This window comes from Suillus clintonianus, assembly GCF_016758775.1.
Source record: "Suillus clintonianus strain FC179 chromosome Unknown DEU56scaffold_33, whole genome shotgun sequence".
In the NCBI taxonomy this organism is placed as follows: Eukaryota; Fungi; Basidiomycota; class Agaricomycetes; order Boletales; family Suillaceae; genus Suillus; species Suillus clintonianus.
In genome coordinates this window covers 224,847-245,954 of record NW_024539257.1, presented here as the reverse complement: position 1 = coordinate 245,954, position 21,108 = coordinate 224,847, and the positions used below count along the sequence as shown (strand labels likewise).

General features: G+C 49.1%; 6 protein-coding genes across 6 annotated transcripts; 2 read left to right on the top strand and 4 right to left on the bottom strand.

Moving 5' to 3' along the window:
* Nucleotides 1-112: 112 nt before the first annotated feature.
* DEU56DRAFT_945387 (uncharacterized protein) lies at nt 113-4,551 on the top strand (the record flags this gene model as incomplete). The annotated part of the gene is made up of 15 exons (XM_041359003.1): nt 113-201; nt 252-315; nt 369-626; nt 666-669; nt 876-1,252; nt 1,305-1,526; nt 1,579-1,947; nt 2,005-2,202; nt 2,327-2,419; nt 2,473-2,621; nt 2,670-3,067; nt 3,124-3,309; nt 3,358-3,496; nt 3,542-4,212; nt 4,262-4,551. 15 exons carry the CDS (start codon nt 113-115, stop codon nt 4,549-4,551), a joined length of 3,507 nt encoding a protein of 1,168 aa, XP_041208732.1.
* Nucleotides 4,552-7,215: 2,664 nt separating this feature from the next.
* DEU56DRAFT_707090 (uncharacterized protein) lies at nt 7,216-10,779 on the top strand (the record flags this gene model as incomplete). Its single annotated transcript, XM_041347430.1, has 3 exons — nt 7,216-8,167; nt 8,225-10,311; nt 10,366-10,779. Coding segments are annotated over 3 exons (3,453 nt in total), but the record flags the coding sequence as incomplete, so codon positions are not given.
* Nucleotides 10,780-12,109: 1,330 nt separating this feature from the next.
* DEU56DRAFT_912506 (uncharacterized protein) lies at nt 12,110-12,937 on the bottom strand (the record flags this gene model as incomplete). The annotated part of the gene is made up of 1 exon (XM_041357408.1): nt 12,110-12,937. The coding sequence occupies one exon, from the start codon at nt 12,935-12,937 to the stop codon at nt 12,110-12,112; it is 828 nt and encodes a 275-aa protein (XP_041208730.1).
* A 196-nt stretch (nt 12,938-13,133) lies between these two features.
* DEU56DRAFT_945383 (uncharacterized protein) lies at nt 13,134-14,323 on the bottom strand (the record flags this gene model as incomplete). Its single annotated transcript, XM_041359002.1, has 2 exons — nt 13,134-14,254; nt 14,308-14,323. 2 exons carry the CDS (start codon nt 14,321-14,323, stop codon nt 13,134-13,136), a joined length of 1,137 nt encoding a protein of 378 aa, XP_041208729.1.
* Nucleotides 14,324-16,173: 1,850 nt separating this feature from the next.
* On the bottom strand, nt 16,174-17,294 carry DEU56DRAFT_980579 (uncharacterized protein; the record flags this gene model as incomplete). Its single annotated transcript, XM_041359788.1, has 4 exons — nt 16,174-16,352; nt 16,412-16,505; nt 16,750-17,074; nt 17,128-17,294. 4 exons carry the CDS (start codon nt 17,292-17,294, stop codon nt 16,273-16,275), a joined length of 666 nt encoding a protein of 221 aa, XP_041208728.1. The 3' UTR covers nt 16,174-16,272.
* A 1,409-nt stretch (nt 17,295-18,703) lies between these two features.
* On the bottom strand, nt 18,704-20,465 carry DEU56DRAFT_912503 (uncharacterized protein; the record flags this gene model as incomplete). The annotated part of the gene is made up of 7 exons (XM_041357407.1): nt 18,704-18,839; nt 18,890-19,449; nt 19,505-19,612; nt 19,665-19,796; nt 19,850-19,933; nt 19,987-20,106; nt 20,157-20,465. 7 exons carry the CDS (start codon nt 20,463-20,465, stop codon nt 18,704-18,706), a joined length of 1,449 nt encoding a protein of 482 aa, XP_041208727.1.
* Nucleotides 20,466-21,108: the final 643 nt, after the last annotated feature.

The following is a 21,108-nucleotide window of genomic DNA, read 5'->3' as shown; positions in this document are numbered from 1 at the left end:
TGCTATGATTTAATGTGTCCCGAAGTGGTGGCTGAGGCATTACATGAAATCTAACTCGAGTGCGGAAGCTTACCTACGCCTTTTCACACATTCCAGTTGACTGACGCCTTGCATGACTCGGAAACGCAAGTACAACACAACTGAGCAGTCCCATCAAGCTCGTTTAAAATCCAAGAAAAAACACTACGCCAGGCAAGTCAAGTAATGTGGTTCATTCTTTGCGCGTGCACTACTGAACTCACAATCAACAGGAATCGGCAGCAAGAACGTGTCAAATCCCGCACTCGCTGGCGTCGCCGGGGTGGAGCTTCAGATGTGAGTCAAACATTTTGGTTGATTTGTCAAATTTTAATGCACACTGTTTGTAGGAGACACTCGCACTCCTTAATCATCTGGACGATATCTGGTTCAATGCTGGTTATGAACCAGGTTCCAATCTGTATCAACGATTGGAGTCTGAAGGATTGAATGCTGTCTGTGCTGCTGATCGTGAAGGATGGGATTCACTGAAGCCAGAATACGAGAACGACGTTCGCGAGGTACGCAAACTCTTGGAGCAAGCACATGGGTTATCCACGTCAGCCGGAAGCTTAGAGGGTCCTTATACCGAGCAACTACGAGTGGGGGTATGTTCGGTGACTCGCATCTTACAATTTCGCATCCAGGCATGTGAGCAAATGATCCAGAAGATGGACTTAAGTGTAGACTCATATTTGAAGCTCTTCGCAAAGGGACACTTGATTGGCAATTAGCGCTTAGCACTGGCAAGTGATTACTGTAGTCTTCTATGTATTTTGCATCTAGTGTTGAACATCACGTGATCCCTGTGCGGTATGTTGTTAATACTATATCTCCTCATTGTTTCAACGCTGTAGCCCTCATGGGAAAAAGACGCCGTGAGCTAGACAAGCTTACGCGTGACTGGTATGTTCTCAATGCAAAAAAGCACGCAGCTCAGCAGCGAATGCAAAACACTACTCAGGCTGAGGATCCAGAAAACAGTCAGGTCTCAACTCACAAACATCGATCTTACACTTTGAAGGGACCGGCACAGGTCTCGACTCAGACAGAGTACTTTGGTGCTCCAAGAGGCTCTCACACTGCGCCACCACCATCTGCTTTCCATACTTCTGATACTGTCGCCTTCGATTACGAGGCTCTTCTGGACTCTAACGAAGACCACGTCTACAACGAACACTTGGCTGAAACATCACTCGAAGTGAAAGTTTCACGGGGGAATCGAAATTTAGGAGTAAGTGAAGACAATTGATCTTGGATACAATTACTGACGTGTTGTTTTGAAGGATAACCCATTGTTGACTTGGATGGATGATCGGGACCATTTTCTTTTAGAACTCCTCCGTCTGGAGGGTCGCGGCGATTTTTTACATCAGGAAGCATGTCGAGGTTCTGCAGGATGCATGAATGCCCCTGAATTTCGATGTGAAGAGTGTCTTGGTACTGAGCTCTATTGCAAGGCGTGCACGGTAGAAAGGCATATAGAAAATCCAACCCACAGAATTGAGGTAGGTGGGAATCTAGCAGTGCTCACTACTTCGCACTGATTGACTTGCGCAGTACTGGAACAGCCAACATTTCGAAGACACTAACCTGCGGGATCTTGGGCTGCAAGTTCAACTCGGACACCCCCCTGGTGAACGTTGTTGCAACCTGTCATTGGTTCATAATGACTTCGTGGTCCTCGATATCAACGGAGTGCACAATATTACACTCCACTTCTGCGAGTGTCAAACAGCTCAATCTCGTACGACACAACTCCTTCGCATGTGTTGGTTCCCAGCAACTACACTGGATCCGAAGACTACCGCAACATTTCGACTTCTCCACCACTTCCATGTTCTTTCGTTTGAATCGAAGGCCTCCACTTTCGAGTACTGGCAGACACTCGCACGCTTGACCAACAACACAGGCGTTAACCCACCAAAGGTAAGTTTTCAATTTGGTTTGACTTGTTCATTCATACTTGCTCACAACGGCTCACAGGATCGCTATAACGCTCTCTTACGGATGGTAAAGGAATGGCGAAACCTCACCTTACTCAAGCGTTCAGGACGGGGCCATGACCCTGGTGGGGTTGCGGCGACACAACATGGTGCTTGTGCAGTACTGTGTCCTGCCTGCCCCCATCCGGGCAAGAATATTCCAAATGGCTGGGAAGATACACCGTTTGAGGAAAGGTATGTTATGGATTGGTCTAGTCCGTGTAGCGTGTTCACTCACAGAATGATCTAGATGGAAATATTCCTTGTTTCTAGCAATCGATGCTAATTTTTGACTGGCACGCAAAAACGTATCATCCGACAAGGCCGACCCTGGTCTTAACAAAGGTTGGGCGTACTTCGTCGAAGAGGGGGCATTCAAGAAGTTTCTCCATGACACTGGAAAGCAGCCGCAAGAGGTGCGGCCATCTATCTTAGCCGTATCACACTCGCTCACCCACTCATCACACAGAAAAGTAGTTGTGCGAGCCACAACGCTGTAAACTTGGCCGAGACTAAAAACTCTCGCGGTTTGGCAGCAACAGGGGCCGGCACGGTCGATTGTTCACGCCACAACATGAAGTGTCCTTGCGGTGTCGGCGATCTCCAGAAGGGCGAGCGGTAGGCGAGAGCTTTACTAATTACCGCACCACTCAACGTGTACTATAGATACATCAATATGGACTACCTATTCTTCTCTACCTTGCAATACTCGAAGGATGTAGTCACGCTCAACGTGTCCTACGATATAGCGTGCCAATGGAGCAAGAACATATGGGATCGTATGGCTACATACCCATGTCAAATGCACGTGGAACGCAGCACGAAAGAGTTTGTGTTCCTCGTTCCGAAATTCCATCTTCCCGCACACGTTGCATTCTGCCAAGTAACCTATTCACACAACCTTATCAAAGGGATGGGTCGGACTGACGGGGAGGCACCGGAGCGCGGGTGGGCGAATATAAATCCTGTAGCAACGAGCACTCGGGAGATGGGCCCTGGCTCACGCCGCGACACCCTCGATGATCATTTCGGAGATTTTAACTGGAAGAAAGTGACCAACTTTCGTGAGTGGAACCTACACCGCACGATTGGAACCTCTTACTAACATTTTGGTTTCAAGACATCAGTCTATTCCGAAAGCTCGTAGCGGCCATACCTCAACGTGATCAGCACCTCATTGACTTCAACGATTTCAATGACACATTGGTTGCCGAACGACCAGAGGAAGTCGCTCGGTGGAAGCAGGCTATCGAAGGCTGGGAAGCCGATAGATCACAGACGAATCCCTTCGAGGTTACAACTACAAGTGCATTTGTTCTTTTATGACGATTTTATATTTCTCATTCTTTCGCAGCCATGTCTCTCGCAGCGGTACGACTGCGTCTCTCGCAGAAGGAGGCAGAAGATTTAGAACATGGCCTCAACTACTCGCTGCATACCGAGGTATCCCCAAGCGTTCTCGTGTCATCGGGTATTGAAATCGAGGACCATCAGTAAGTTTATATCTCCCTTGTATCTTTATCTCAATGTTTTTTTAGACGCCGGCTGGAAAGAGAGTATGCTGCCTTGGGAGCTCACGCAACGGACCTTCAACTTACGAAATTGCAAGAACGAAGCAACGCACTACAACGCAAAATCGAGCAATGGTGCAAGGTCCAGGTATTATACATGCCTACAGTCGTCCGTGTTCGCGCATCCGATACAGCTAGTACCGTAAGCTCATGGGAAGAAAAACCCTACGAGGTCAAACTGTGGTTACCGTCCCAACTCAAAAGGGCTTCAAACGAATTCTGCGAGGAGCGTCTGTGCAGATATGAATGGGAGCTGCGACAGGCACAAGCATTTGATGCTCTCGATGATCTCCGTCGACACCTCCGACTGCGCAGCCACTTATTCAAGTTCAAAGACAATCAATTGCGTGGCCAGCGGGCGAATACACGTGCAGCGGGAGTTCTCGCTAAGGTGGATCTTAGCATCAAGACAGATGCAGAACGGTACCGTAGGGCCTGGACTGCTCTAGTTATCCTGGGCGACATTTTGCAGGAACATAGCTGGCGAGATGATCTACTAAAGCTAGAACCTGAGCACGTTCGGGGAATGTCTGATGGCCACATAGGCCAATCCGAAGGTAATCGAACTTTATCGTGGATTTGGAAGGCACGTGGCGTCACTACTGGAGACAGGGAAGGAGAGACTGTTCTTGCTGAAGGTAAGAAATTGTCCATTAAATTGATACAAGCTAAAACACTATTACACAGCGCTACGTGTAGAGTGGTGTAAATCTCGGGCACGCTCACACCGTTGGACAGAAGAAGTCGAGCTTCTCCAGGAGGAGATGCGGCGCGTGTGCACATTCTTCGACTGGCATGCGGCATGGTGGATGGATCAGGCAAACCGGAGGACTGGGTTGGACGCTGCAGAGTTAGAAGGCCTTGCAGCGTATGCAAGGCGCCAGGCGGTCCTTCGGATCATGATGCGGGACAACTGTCTAAGAAAATGGCGTGCAGTTCCTGCGGCAAGCTTACCCCCAGCAGTGGCTGCGCCCTGAATACTAGTAGGATGACATACATTGCTTCTTTTCCCCTATGTGTTGGTAGCACTATATATAATCATTGATTGCGTCAGTCTCCGAGATTGCGATCGTAGATGCCAGGAACATGGAAAGAGAAGATCGGAAGCATCCTGTATGACAGTCGAAGGCATTATGCATCACGGACACCAGTGGGAACATTACTATACATACAGTCGAAGGGATTATGCATAACGTCAAAAACTAGAGGTAACCATGCATAACGGCCTGTGTCTAATCAGTGATGATTATGCATAACCCGGTGTGGGAGAAATCGTAGAAGTCCGCTATAGTGATAGCGTACCGATCCTGCTGGGTGCGAGAATAGTAGTCGACCCAAGGGGATAGCTCTGAGAGCAGTTCCTCAAGTATGAGCGAGGGGAACAGTGAAGAAGGAAGTGATGCGCTGAAGACAGAACGGCTGTGTATGCAAGGAGATGCGGAGATGCGAGAATGCGCGGAGATGCAAGGTATGTGGAGATGCGAGGTATGCAGATGCGGAGATGCGAGGTATGCAGATGCAGAGATGCGAGGTATGCAGATGCAGAGATGCGAGTGAATGTCTAGAGGGTACCAGGTATGCGAACGGGTAGGGTACCAGGTATCGGAACAGGTAATCGGGTAGAGCGAACTAGGTACCAGGTATATGCGAAGACGTGCAGAAACCGCCTTGCAAGGAACTCAACTAGGACTAGCAATAGTCAACTGTCAATGGCGATGCGAGCGTTCGCACGGGATGAGAAGGCAAACAAGTGATTGCTCAAGCAAGGAAGGACAAGGTAAGACTAAGCTAGTGACTCCGCAACACACAACCAGAGAGGGAATGTAGGAAAGTGAGGTCCGTACGAGTCTGCGACGTAGTATATAACAGAGTCCGTAAGAAACCGGAACCATATAAGCGGGCGCATATGCAAGCGAAGTCGGAAGGAGATACATGTAAGTAATGGTACGCGGCCTCGTGTATGGGAACTGATATGCAACTGGCCCAGTGAGGACGGACGGATGCAGACATGACATGGACGGATAGTGCATTGCGATGCGATGAGTGCGAGGATTCCGCAACCTCGTGTGATGGTCCGCAACGGCCTGTGGGAGGTATGCGTGACTTCGTCCAGTGAGGGGAAATGGTGCCATACGGGGCTGCAGCCTGGGCGTCTCCTACACCGGTCAAGTACAGGTGACAATACACAAGAGGTGTGCAAAAGGAGAATTCCGAACACATAGCTCGATATTAATAAGCATGTAAACCTTAATTATACAGCCACCCGAACTTTCAATACATATGTTCTGAGTTTCTCAATAGCGCCCTAAGTTCTTCACCAAATCGTTAGTTGAGTACCGAAACCGTGGTATAATCAGTACTTTAGAATACATCTAGATAGTCAATTTAATAAGAAGCGCGCGTTGAGGAACGCTGATCAAGAAATGATCATTTCTAAGTGTAATTTTGAGAACATGTGACGAAATAAGTAATACGCGTCGATATCAATATGACGCGTCTTGTCAACGCGTCCTCAATATCTCATACCTCTCCGTCGTCCCAGCATCATCGGCTCTCATCAAAGCATTAACTTGTATCATTCCATTGCACTATGTATTCTACAGCACAGAACAGCTACAGTAACGGTAATTCGGCTCATATTAATAACGGAACGCATATATGCGACTCAGATCACACGGTGGACGACGGATCAAATTTCGCTGATACAGATCAGTCATCTGGATATTCTTCTAGTCCGACCATAGACTTTGCTGTGCTACCAGATAGCGAAGGACCCTCATCTTACTGGCTTCCTGATTCATCTCGTTGTGCCTCACCGGAAGAACGGACAGATTCGCCTATCTCAGGGATCAATATTGCCGAACAACTGGCATTACATACGACCGAAGGGCTTCATCAAGCGTTCCGTGCCGGTGGGTTACTCACACGTGTTAGCGCTCAGCAACGATGGAGTATCTGCTGCCCTGACTGCGAGGAGTGGTGTCAAACAAGTCTCCCGTCTGGAATTCCTCTCTGGGACACTGGGCATTTCAACGCTCTGAATTCCCATCGAGGCAGTAAGAAATGCCTGCGGACAATTTCTCGCAGAAGCCAAGAAGACAGGAACATGTCCGATGAACCGATCACACGTTCCCCATCATTTACCTCACATCAAAGCACGTACGTTTCATTTCGGTTCCTTTTCATCTTTATTGATCATATCACTGATCGATCACAGAAATTTTACTGCTGCTCGTCCTGACAACTGTCCTGGACTGCTGGTCGTCTGGCCACAGGACCTTCCTCCCTTCGTCATGTTTCTACCTTGGGAACGCTATCATGACGGCCTGGATGGGCTTCCCTTCACCATCGATCTCACCCAGCCTAGCACACCTTGGATTCGGTCAAAGCGATGCTTCATGTCCGCATTGATTGAGGGTTCACCCTGCGGCGAATGCGCTGAACTCTCTGCACATGTCAACCACCTCTCCCAAACCGCACGGGATCCGAAACCACACACCAATTACAAACATCTAGGCCTCGCGAATATGCGAGACATCGCGCAAAGCTATGCCGATCAAGCCCGGCAGTTAAAGTTACAGGTATGTTTACTTACTCTCATTACTTACATGTGTTTTCATTTTACTCACACCACGCAGGGCCTAAACGATTCCCGCAAGCATATAAACAGTCTCACACAGCTGGATGATTACCACCGCCTGCTCATGGCGATTTCTGAGAACGACATCCCCCGCCTACAACAAATCATCAATGTTGCCATGGGCAATGGCGCTAGCATCCGCGAAGTTGTCAACAAGATCGAGGACGCCATAGAGGGAACCTACCGACCACGGGGCTATAACGCTTCTGACCTTGATATTGCCATGCTCATCTATCGATTGGGCGGTCGGCAACTTTTATTCGCGCTCTATCACAATATCAGCATCCCCTCTCTCCGAACTCTTCAGACCAGGGCCGTATTCACAACCATCATGCCTACCATTGGCCCTATCCGGGACCAGAACTTCGACGACAACATACGTGCCCTCATTCTTAATACCCGCATCGGCATGACATCACCCCGCGGTGTGAGTTTGATGGTTGACGAGATGGCAATTGAAGAGATGGCCGTGCACTACAGCCAGTACAACAAGATAGGTGGTCTATGTTGGAAACACTCTAACCTTATAGACCCCGTCCTTCGCACATATGATTCGGCTATCCGGATAGCACAGAAAATTCACGACGGAGATGTCCACCTTGGAAAGGAAGTCACAGTCCTTGGCGCCGCATGTTTTGGAGAGGACGAGCTATATCCAATTTTAGTCGCGCCGACCTGTAAAACTGAGGACACTGCAGATATGGAGAGTATCCTAGCTCGCGCTATACAGCGCTGGAGTGCCTCAGGTGCCAATGATGCAGTCGGACCAGTGTGGTCTGTCGCGACCGACGGTGATGCTACCCGCAGAGCAGCAGGTCACAAGCTTTTCCTCAAGAACCCGCTCTCCTCCGAGTCTCCTTTATACGGCATACTCTCCAACATTCCTGGTCTCAATACATTCACAGGGGATGCCGAGATCACGTTGGATTTCGATACGAAGCATATCATCAAGCGTAAGTGTGTTTCTTTTTTTGATCTAGTCTACAAAGCTCATAATGTCTTTAATTTAGGTTACTGCACGCTCATCCGCTCTCCAGGAGGTATAACTCTTAACAATGGACGTGTCATTAACGCCATGATGCTCTCACGTTATCTCGTCTGGTTGCCCGCTTATGACGAAGCCAGCGTCACCAAACTGCTTCATCCAGACGATCCGCAAGATGTCCCTCGAGCTGTGGAGCTCATGCTGGCCATCATTGAGTTCTCCAAGTCGCAGCAGTCCATTGTCCAGGACCCATTTTCCGCTGATGTCGACACACGCGCTGACATCATATCAATTGCAGTTCTGAGCAGCGTCCTCGAGTCCATCATCCTTCCGTTCACCGACGTCAACCTCTCGCTCACGGAGCAAATCCAATACCTTAGCCGCCTTGCACATCTTACATTCACATTATTTCGCTCTCACCGACGCTCATTCCTATCATATCAATTGTACTACGACACGCACACCATGCTGAAGAACGTCATCTTCTGCGTCTCCAAACAGCAAATTCTTGATCCGCAGGCTTCTTTTTTTCTCGGCGATACAGGAGACGATCGGTTAGAAGTTCATTTCGGTCGCACCCGCATGATAGGCGGGCATAATTCGGCATGCACATTTTCTCAAGTCATTGATCGTTTGGGTGCCGCCAAGGATATTGATGGTGTGTTCAAGCGGCATCCCGCCCTTGATCCAGGCCATCGTCGTCTTAGGCTTGGCACCCGCCTTGAACATGTTGACCACATAAATCGCGACATGTGGTCTGGAGACATTGTATCTGGCCGATGCGATCTTCCGACAGCTTGGCGTAATGGCCGTGAGATGGCCCTTACCATTTTTACTTCCACTCAGATCGATCCAGAACACTTCTCATATGACGACATATTCCGTGATCCGTCTGTCGACATGCTACGCCCTTTCGGTCAGAATAAATACCTTGGAATTGCGGATGACGACGCTGAAGAACCTGGCGCAATCATTGCTATAGTGCCGCAGGTGATAGCATCTGGTGATGACAGGCCTGAGGTAGAAGAAGACGCCGACGAACTAATGTTAACATTCGAGGAAGCGCTGACTGCAGAATCCACATCCAATGCCCCCTCCGCTCATCCCCCTCCTTGTCGTACAGATCTTTCTGCCCCTCCATTGCCACAGGGTCCAGGCATACGCCCCGACGACTACCTTTTATTTCAAGGTCGATGGATCCACAAGCAAACGATCTGCCGCCTCGTCATCAACAAGGACTTTATCTCCAAGTCCAATAATCGATTGGAGCGTGTCCGTTCGGGCTACACCAAAGTGAACAAGAGGATCGATATGTCAGCGGGCCGTATCACCGACAACAACCTTTTCCTCGTCGGTGATATTTTCCTTACCATCATTCGTTCAGGTCTTACTATCTCTATCGCTGTGCTTCGTTCAACGCTTCTTTCACTCAACACCGTCTCACGTGCTTCGATCGACACGGCCGTCATGCAAGCTTGTCGGACAACGGCCAAGATAACTGGCCAGCTTCTCACCCTTATTCCATCCCATCCCCCACCCGATTCCGCTCAACAATTCCTATGGAACGGGGGCTATGTCAAAGCCCGCTCCGTCGTCCAGGGCACATCGGGATCAATCACGACCGATCGTGTGGTCATTGTCACTGTGCCTGGTTCCCTCGTGGAACCGATCAATCCCGAACCTACCTTCTTACGCCTTCGCAACGACATCAATACCGACGACTTCACGGAAATTAACGGAGGCCAGAGCACTTGGCAAGTCTCGCAATCCACACTCCAAGCTGCATGCGAGCTCTTGTGGTTGAAGGCCGTGGAGACCAAAGTCCCTCTCAAGAGCATAGTGTCAGTCACTCCTGCAGACATCAAGACGTTCCCATATCAGTTGTCCAATGGTATGTTCTGTGTTTTCCTGTCGCGACTTATACTGATATTTTTAGGTACTCCTGCAATAATTTCCGTCGAGGGAAGCAACCTATTGACAGCCTCCGAAGGGGAGCGCATTTCTACATGCCCCCTTTGCCTGGCTAAGGTTACCGACATGCGTTCGCATACCGGCATGCATATCCTTCGCTCACTCAGGAACACGCCCGAGGAGATCACATTGACAGAAAAGGTATGTTTTTTATATATATTTCTACACTATTGTACGCTAATACATATGTACTAGGTCGGCGCAGTTTTACCGTGTGGTTTCTGTGGCCGGTCTGGGCTGTCCGAATGCTCGATCACGATCAAGGTGCCTTCAAGCGGTGCTCCAGTCTGGGAGACGAAATGTGCATACCAGCACCCATTCAGATACGGATTCGCGGCGGGAGGGTCGAAAAATAAACCATGTCGCAATGTCCCAGTCAAATGTGAATTGTGCCATCCTCAGCTCCCTCCTGAACCCGGGCGATCTTCAAGAAGGGTGCTGGCTGTCCCTGTGGATGCAGTCTGGCGTTACAACCTGGCCGAGCACATCGCCATGGTACACGAGGAGTATTTGGTCCCTGGGGACAATCCAGGGCCTGGACCGGACGTTCACAGAGTTTCTTTGCCTGCTAGCATGAAGGAGACGATGAAGATAACTGACCTTGAATACACTACAGCTCGTATTCCAAAAGAACATTGGCCGGCTTCACATATCCCCTCCACTGAGCACGACAAAGAAAATGTGCCGTCTTCCAGTTCTCGCATCCCCAAACACTCTGCATTGAATCCCGCAGGTTCTCTTCCTTCCAAACGAGCTCGTATTGCTGTCCCTGCACTTCAGTTATCTCGCACTTTAGTTGTTTGATCCGTTGTTCGTTCCGTTGATCGTTTCATTCTGAAGTCACTTTTACTAGTTTTCCTCATGCAGAATCACGCTTTCGTATCGCACACAGTTAGGTTATTGTTTGCTTTCACTGCTACTACAGTTTTTGTGTTTAAATTACTGTTTTGCGTCCAATGCGCATCAATTATATTGGATGAGTGGTCAATTGCGGTTGATATCATTAAGGTTTTAAATTACTATATATGGTTATATTAGTGTGACGGTCACGCTATCACGGTGGTGGTAGTGGCATCCGAAGTTTGACCCGGTTGATGTCTTAAACTTTAGTTTCCCACACCTCTTGACAATACATTATAATTTATTAACGCACTGACGAGCACTTACTGCAGCTGTTGGAGCGAGTATGCGCTGGAAGCACTTGAGCAACGTGCAAGAAAAAGATATAAACATCGACTGCCTTCAACATTGATGACGTTCCTATTCCGACGCACAGGTAGGTCAGGTACCGAATCGCTAAAATCGTCGGAAAAACACGCACCTTCACAAGTTTCTGTACTTCTGGTAAAACGAACTTCTGCGCTTCGAAAAAAATAGAAAGGCAAGACCGGAGGCCCTCTAAACACCACTGCCTTTCAAGCCAGCAGAGGATATGGCGGCTCAAGAAAGACTTGAACAGGTGCTTGAGCGTGTTGTCCCATGGACTGGGAGCCCGGGAGAGATGGAAGGCCCAGTTTTGGCACGCATAATTGAGAGCGTCGGAAGCCGATCGGCTTCGTTCCTGTGCTCTGTGTGCAAAATCCTCAAAGGCCATCATAGCATGGAATATCTCCATGTCTGGCGGGAAACGATATTGTGGTGAGGCTGAAGAGGAAGAATCCTGATGCCTTAGCGCCAGGAACGCCGGGAACATCAAGAAATCCGGCAAACTCTTGAATTGCTGGATTACTTGGAAAGCTGCTAGTAAGAGCAGTTCTGGGATGATCGTGTACTTGTTTACTGCTTCTAAAGTCCTCGAGAATTCTTCCATTGTCACCCAGACAGACGCCGCAGCAGTCGACTGCCATGCTTGACCGTTGGGCGTGTACAGCCAGTCTTGACCGCTTTGGGTTTGAAGCCATTCTCGTCCGCTCTGTGTCTTCAACCAGTCTCGCCCACCCTAGGTGTGCAGCCAGTCTCGTCCGGGCGGGTTCTTTAGCCAGTCTTGGCCAGCATGGGTCTGCAACCACTGTCGCCTGCTCTGGGTTGGCAGCCAGTCTCGCCGGCTCTGGGTCTGCAACCAGTCCGATCCGTCCCGGGTCTGCAGCCAGTCTTCTCCACCCTGGGTCTGCAGCCACTCTTTCCCGCTCTCGTTCCTCAACCACTCTCTCCCGCTCTCGGTCTTCAGCCAGCCTTCTCCGTTCAGGGTTTGCAGCGAGTCCCGCTTGTCCTGGGTATGCAGCGAGTCCTGCCCCCGCCGGGTCTGTAGCCAGTCTTGCCCCCACCGGGTCTGCAACCAATCTTGCCCCCACTGGGTCCGCAACCAGTCTTGGCCCCACTGGGTTTGCAGCCAGTCTTGTCCTGGCTGGGTCTGCAGCCAGTCCCTCCCGCTCTGTGTTCCCAGCCAAGATGGCCAGGCCTCAGTCAGCGAGCCCTTCCTCCCCTGGGTCAGCAGCCAGTCCCGGACGCTGTGGGCTTTCGGCCAGAAGGTTTTCCCCTGGGTTTGTAGCCAGTCCTTCCTCCACCGATTCTGTAGCCAGTCTTTCCCCCCTTGGGTCTCCAGCCAAGCGCACCCATCAAGGGTCTCTAACCAGGATACTAAATCTGACCTGTGGCCTCCCCGAAGCCATTGCAGGGCAGTAAGGACGGTGAGTGGCGTCGGTGGCTCGACGATGAAGGCCAATGCTTGTTTTAAGCTTTGGGGGTCGTGGGGTTTCATAGCCCGGCTATGCGTCTTCAATCGCGACAGCGCGTCCAGCAAGGCCGTGCTTGGTGGAATAGCTTGCATGATCAAGTGGAGAGATGAATGAACGAGTAGGGAGTGGGGGTATCTGATATGTCGTACGTCAGGGAGGCTACAGTTCGAAGGGTCGAGCACATAGTCACAAACGGACGAGTGAAAAATATTCACTGGGAGACTGCTGTGTGTAGGAATGTCCACGAGTGACCGTAATTGCACCAGTATTGTCTCAACATCCTTGCCCTCACCAGGGCCAAGAAGTTCCGAGAGTTGAGAAATCGAGAGAGGGTCGGCAAGGGGCGGCAACAACGGACAAATGCAGGTATGCCCGTGATGGGTCACTGCACGTAGCGAGGATACGGTCGTATAACTTGTACACCTCCGTTCCTGGTAAAAGCTCGCTCGTAAACTCGAGCATGAGTTGAAGTCGATCGTGAGGATTATGATATTCGTCGTCGATGAACTTCATCATCGTAGATGCTACAATGAAACGTCTGCCCGCTCGACTCGCCAGCCGTGCAAGTTGATCCCTCGATGGCTGCGGAAAATCCGAACATCGAACCCGCAGCTTTCTGAAGGAATGCGCAAGGAATATATAAATGTCATGATCATCATCCGCAACCCCCTTCCCAGTGATTTTCACTGGTATCTCCCGCACCAGGGGGCGCACCTCTTTCTCCTGGATAGCTTCACGGATATGCTCTTCCGAGCGACTCGTGAGGAGGATGTGGATCACAGGCAGATCTGGTTCACGAAGCGCCTCGCCCAGTAAAGATATCAGATCGGCAGCCTCGGTTTCAGACACACATTCGTCAAGTGCATTAACAATGAAGGTCGAAGGGAGACACTCTCGCAGTCTGAGTCGAAGCTTCCGCAGAGGTTTCAGTAAAAGCCACTCCATCTGGTCGCGAAGGGATTTATTGGGATCCAGAAGAGCAGGATTCTCGCGGATGGCTCTATTCAAGTCCTCCCGGATGCTGGGAAAATTGCAGGCGAGCTGGTAGGCGAGCGTCGCAAAAAAATATGCAGTCGTGCAGCGTTCGGTGTGCTTGTGCGAGAAAAAAAATGTTCCCGCGAGCCGCTTCTCGACATTTGTCTGCTCTGTGACTTTCAAACTTCTCATCCTTTCAGCTACGGTGAATGCAACAGCAGACTTTCCGACGCCTGCCGTACCATGCAGCCAAATGAGTTGGCTCTGCTTTCGGTCATCTAATAATCTGTAGATGTTGCCGAGAAGGTCCACCCGCGTCCCTTCCAAACACTTCGGATGAGGCTGGCGTTCGCGGGAGTTATACTCGGCACCCTTAATGGCGACTCGGGACAGACTCTCCCACGTGCCTTCAGAAGATCGAGGATCCCCAGGCACTTGTGAATGAAGTCAGTGATCGAGGTACTCTATATAAGATAGAGATACTGACATTGATAGTGACTCATTGCCTAATGGCGTCAGAAGTCGCAGCAATGATTATCTGGAGAGTACTAGTTGGTTGGACAATGTAGTTAGCAACCATACGATGATGCCAATTTCAATGGAAGACGTACGACGACGTTAATCAAATGATTAAACTCTAAGGTTAATAGAGCTTCTGGGGCTGGGGGAGGCCGTAAGAGTGATGAATCGTTGTTCTGGCGTGGTGGGTCTGTTCGTGGGTGGTGGAAAGAATGAAGAACAAGCGGCCACTCGTTGAGCTGGCCTCCCTCGTGTTAACGTGCGGGTATCGATGCTGTGTCAGGTAGTGTGGTACGTAACATTGTACATGTGCGGGAGGACACGAGGCTGCGGTGAGCACCAAGTTGTTGTTAACATTTAGCGGCTTTGCCGATACAGCATGAAAAAAAACTCACCACTTGTTAATCTTCACTGTCAGAGTTCCATGGCACAGTGATTCTCACCCAAGACTGGTGTTCTCAGTCCGATACTTTCAATATACCTGTGATGGAGATCGAATGGATGAATTTTTCAGCCATTGCGGATTCAGTGCTATAGAAATTGGCACTTGATCGCACCAATCCCTGTTTCATTGCATCCCATCAAAAGTTTCACCGCAAATCAAACAGTTGCAAGGTATCATATCTGGCGGAGCTTTGGTACATTGCCACGGTATAGCTGTATACCTTGACGTGACGAGGAAGAGGTTGATCGGAAGGCGCCGGGAAATTTAGGTTTCTGAATCATTACGTCACTGGCCTTCGGCGCTTCAGCTGCTAAATCCTAAAATCACCGATCAACATGGACTATTCAAGAACTACACCGCCGAGTGCCGAAAGGCTATCACACAGGTCTAAAAGTAGTACCCTGTGGCTGACCTCACTCCCGCCTCGGTCTAAGGTCTTTCAGGACCCCTGATAATGCCTTGGGAACCCAGTCATCGATCCGGACAGAAATCGACCCAAATGACCATTTGTCCCAGGTTACAATCCGGACTTTTAGGGTCTGATTTTGGGTCTACCTGGGTCAACCATCCGGACATCAGCAAGGTTGTTTGCGAGCCAGGTCGCCATCCGGACACGGTGTTCTTGTTCGCATGGTACAATAGTGTAGTGGGTGTAATGTATGATGTCACGTTTGACTGCTGGAGCGGTGGAGCTCTGGAGTTCGAACCACACTTTTACCATCTGCCGCAAAACTGCTCAATATTAATCGTTATGATTCGGAGTATGTTGTCCGACGGAGGCTTCATATTGGACAGATTGGCCTGTCAGACATGCAAATTGAGTGAAAAAAAACAAACCATACTTTTTCTTCAACACTCCTAACATGAATGATGTTATCGATCTCATACAACCTCCTATCTTTAATCCTCACGAGTGGATTGGGAAGGGAAAGATATACGATAAAAATACACTTCCGATGTCAGTACTCAACGCTCGTTCCGATGCACTCGTTATTCCATCCACCCACACCCAACACATTCCTTCTCATCACCTTCCTGTTGCCGATTTTCTGAAGATATCCTTGCCTACTCGATCCCCAACTATTGTCGCTGTGAAGATCAAGTGTTGGTTCAGTCACGACCTTCCGGACCGTGACTTCTCTTACCTAAATACCCGGCCAACCACCTGACTACAGCTGACTACATAGTACTATGTAGTCCGTGTAGTCAATGTAGCTCGGTTGCTACATGCCTTCTACATAGCAACTGAAGTAACTATGTAGTGCTACATAGTGCTACATAGCGCTATGTAGCACCACATGGTGCAACTGTAGTAAATCAGTAGTAGATTGTAGTTCATAGGAGTGGGACTCCAAGCAACTATATAGTGCACCATAGCGCACCATAGTAGTGACTCAGATTATAGCACATGAAATAGCAACAAATCAATAAATTCAGATCAGTCGATACTAACGGCGGTACTGCTACGACCCTCGGCTCCCGCTCTCACTAGCCTCGCCGCCCACTCTCCTCCTGAAGCTGGTGTTCCCGGATCGCATCTTTGAATGCCTCGTCACTGATCCTGGATTCTGAGAACGAGTTTGAAATCAGCTCTGAATCAGACAATGGCTAGTAGCTCCAAACGCACTTGAGGATGGGATGGGCGAAGGTGATGCATGTGTAGCACTGCAACGCATAGACACTCGAGCGCACGAATAACTGAGGTGAACGAGTTCTGCATACTGCAAAATGGTAATTAGAATGTAGTATGCGATAGCGGACGAGGATGGAAACCGATTAAAAAGCTGGTAAGTAGTCGTCACAAATTATCTCGTGTCAGCGAGCAGCAATTCCAGTAGTGTCTCACGCGAAGCTGTAAATATTTTGAAGATTAGGCAGCGGAGGTCCTTGCAGCAGATTAACCTATCAAAAAGCAAAAGCACACCTAAGCAACTCGAACAGAAAGATGAGCATACATGAACCTACAGGATAGACAACTTCATCTCGCGAAAGTTGAATTTGGTGTTGGGGTAGGTAACCAGCGAGCATGGTTCGGGTATAAGGCAGGGAACTGACGACCTCCTCTGCAAGCAGGCGCCCCGGTCGTAGAACACTCGCTTCTGTCACCAAAGCACCATGTATTCCACGACGTGCCTCAACCTCCCCTCGAGCCCATCGGACACTCGCAGGACTGAAGTCTAGAACGAAAGCTGCAGGACGTGAATGCTCCTCGGAAATTCCAATGCAGGCGCCCGTCGCACGAAGGGCTTCGTTGATCAAGAAAAAATGCGACACCTTGGGACCCCACTCGCTCCAGAGCAACGCGCAGTCAGCGGCATTGTTGCCACGAAGATGGAAAGCAACGTAGAGACATCGATAGCAATGTCCAGTCGAGCTTTCTCACCACCTGTTGCAAAGGGTATCGACAGAGCCATGATTCCACTATCCGGGGAGAAGACTTCGTGAGGGTTGCAAAATTTGCTCTTGAAGCGCTCTTGGGAGTAGAAGGCGACTAGGGGATATGGATACATGGGTTTCAATGCGAGGTGACTGCAAAGACAATCGGAGTGTGACGAGACCAGATCATCATAAGTACTGAAACGCAGATTAAAAAATGTGTGAAACCTACCCAAAAATTCTCGAACCTATTCACCGTCAGCCGAACCTCTGGAGAGGTTCAGTTCTGAGTCTTCTCCGAACCTAGGACTGGACCATGAGTCCGGTTCGGAAAGGATTTGTCTGTGGAAGGGAGCCTGAGAGCCTGTAGGTGTTCGGCAGCGACGACAGATGCTAAAACAGAACAATGAGTAGCAGGTATGTATGGTATACCTTCAGCAGCACAACAACATTCAGACGGCACAGGTGTACAACTGGAACGACGAGCGAGAGGTACCTCGAGAGGATTGGGAAGGGTCGCCGCAGCCGGAGGACCTGGAGGTAATGGCTGAGTAACCTGCGGAGAAGTATCGACATGTCAGGGAGGGGAGGTGCATCTGGGTGCAGAGAGGCTGGTGGGTTGTTGCTGGAAGGGAAACATGGATGGTTTGAAAAGTCGAACTAAAATCATGTGAGCGCGCATGAGAATAACCAAATGTGTGCAAATATTAGACTTCAAACATTTTTTTGGTTAAGAGCAGCTTGATTATGGGCCAACCATCTTCGGTGTCCAGGTGGGATCGAAGGACAACCTTGGATGGTTGAGTATTCATCGACATCGAAGAACCCCCAGGATCACCTGGCGCCAGCATAAACAACTTGATCGTGTCCGACCAGTGCTCGGTAAGTGACACATTCAGCATTTGCCATTCAAAGCCTTGAGTGTGTCCGACACACGATGGACTGTACGCCGCTTCTTGAAATATTCCTAAACCCGTTGTGAGAAAAACTACTACAAGTGTGATTCATATCACAACCCACCTGGTATTCTTGAACTGAAATTTGCCAGCATCGACAGCAACCAAGCATGAGTCTAAAACTCTTGATGAAAATGTGCAAGCTCTCGATTGGTAAAACCGCGCAAGCTGGAGAACGCGCAGATAATAAATGTGGAGTTAGGACATTCCTGATGTACAGCGATGTGATTGCGGATATTGGCTACTACAGTGAATACAACTACTCCCAGCGCCTCCCGTAGCTCTACATAGCCCCGTATTTAACTACATATCACTACAGTGACTATGTAGCAATATGTAGTTGTCACTGGAACTACACCAATATTTGTTTTTTCCTGATGAACATTGCATGCACCATTCGGATCTCACCAGCATGGACAGTTGCAGTGAATCAGGTACATTCACCCCAATACGAGAGTCAAGCATCCGAGTAAATGAAACGGGTCACAAAAACATTGCATTAAGACGGTTAAGATATAGACAACATTAGCCGTAGAAACGAGTGTGATATATAGAGCGACGGAAAAGAAGCAGCATCAGAATGAACATCACAGATCCTGATTCCACAGGAGCTTGTTCTGAATGGTGGTCTGCCACTGGGGGCTATTATTGGTGAGGAGCTTAGGAACGGACATGTTGCCGGGAAAATCAGCGAGGTCCTCCTGAAAATATTCTACAAGCATTCTTGGCAATAATGAGCAACAATGCACGAGGTTCAATAATAAAACACCTACTGCCGAAACGTGGTTTCGATTGATGTATGAAGGGGAATGGTTCCTTGATGATTGTTCGCTGCCTCCTGCTTGGCAACTTTGCGAATGTTCTCGAGCGAGGTATCAACAAAGTTCCAAAATTTTCCTGCAGTGAAAACGGCGGGCTTGCCATTGTCTCCAAAGCCGGAGTCGTCTTCAGCAAGAACTTGGCTATCCGGGGTAGTATCAGGCCCCTCGCTATCCTCAGGCTCGTAATCCTGGTCTGCATCACCGCTGTTACCTAGATTCTCCTCCAACCCTGTACCATCAACTAAATCGCTATTGTCGATGGCTCCACTGGCAGCGGCTCCCACGTTGTATGTATCATGGCCTTCATTGTCCTGGTTAGTATCCAGAATGTCTTCATCTTCTCCGCCTAGCATCTCACGCTCGATGCTGTCGATGTCAATGCCAAGCAGCGGTCCAATTCTGGCACGGACAGCAGCATGGAGAGACGGAATAAGAGAAGGTGAATAAAGGGCTTTGAGTGAAACAATCCTGTAGTTGCTGATACCAATCATGAAGACGCGCAAGCAGCGCCGCTAATTTTCGTAGATCATTATAACTACAATGTCCTATAGTAGGATAAAAACGCACCAAAAATGCAAGCCTGTTCCAATGAGCGGAGTCAACCTCGATAGAGCCATGCGCAAGTGATTTTGCTGTGTCCATGATGCTCATGCGTTTGCGGATAGACGCGAGTAACTGAACAATCATTTTAGCAATTCTTAAGATAAATTAAATACCATTTGCATACCTTGCTCTTCATGTTACCGCGAATTGATGAAAGCAGCTCACTGACGATTTTCGCCAATATTGCAGTCAGTTCTACATCCTCAAACAGCGATGGTGGAACTTTGAATACGCCACTGTTGTCCTTGATGAAATTCTGTTGCAGTGTCAGTTCACGTGAAAGAGTCGTCATAGCTCGAAGGGGGTTACCATGATGTGGGGATGTGTGTCCGTCACATATGCGGTAATGTTTGGTGACAATAGACATGCTATCAAACGATTTTGGAGTGCGGACTGCATAGCACAATTAACCTAGTGACTTGTGGGTGGAGACGGCAAAAAAATACTTTGAAATCTTTAGAGTTTAGCAACTCTTTCAAATCAAGGAGAAGAGCAGCCTTTCGGCCTGTATCACTCTTCATCATAGACACTTTGAGATCAATGAGCATGTAATATATTCCTCCGGTCTAGAGGTGTTTCAACAAATGGGCGTTCGTCCAGCAATACAGCAACTCACATCAATAAAGTCAAAGAGACTCTTTTCTGAGACATCGTTCTCCTCGGCCATCTTCTTCGCATACAATTTGAGCCGTTTTGTGCGCGAGGGCGTAAGGATTGTTGGGTCATCCTGGCCAGCAGCAGAATCTGTCCTTCGGCGACGTATGCCAGCAGTAATTGCCTCATCAAGTGAACCATCAGATGAGCGGGAATACGGAACAGTAGAACGTGCCACGCTGTCACCAACAGCAGTCCGGCTGTGAGAAAATGATGTACTGTCGACCGGAAACGCGCCGAGTGGTGAGCGTGCGCGAGTGATGTTTCCCATTGCCTGAGAACCACTTGCAGAAGGGGCTCGTGTTCCACCACGTTGGCTCCTGCAGCTGCTGGCACTTCTGCCTCGAGACCGCAGCAAGTTGATGTCTGGAGTCAACAGACCGTCATTTTCTGACCTACGGGCCTGTGAATTAGCTGAAGTCTTTGAACCTTGAGAGCGCACAGGAAAACGCGAAATCATGATGTCAAAGGTGAGGGAAATGCACGAGACCTGGTGTTGCCCAAGGTTGACGGTGATGAACAAGAATCAAGTCAAATCACATTAAACTTTGCACTTAACGTAAATTCGGTAAATTTGGGGCACACAATGAAACCTTTCAATCCGACTTGAAGCTTGATAAAAACAGAGCAGCAGAGAAGGCAAACCGAATTATGAATAGCATTAGGTATACAAGTGGTATCAAGGGTGCAAAGGCAGCAGGGAAAGATATAGGGAACATGATGGATAAAAAAACATGCAATTGCGATCAGTGTTCTTGAACGAGCTTCAAATAACATTTCAATTGGTGGAACTGTGGTGAATCTGCGTGGAGGTCCTCACCTTGACCGTTGTGTTGTCGAACTGTGGTGAATCTGCGTGGAGGACCTTACTTGTGTTGTCGAACTGTGGTGAATCTGCGTGGAGGTCCTTACTT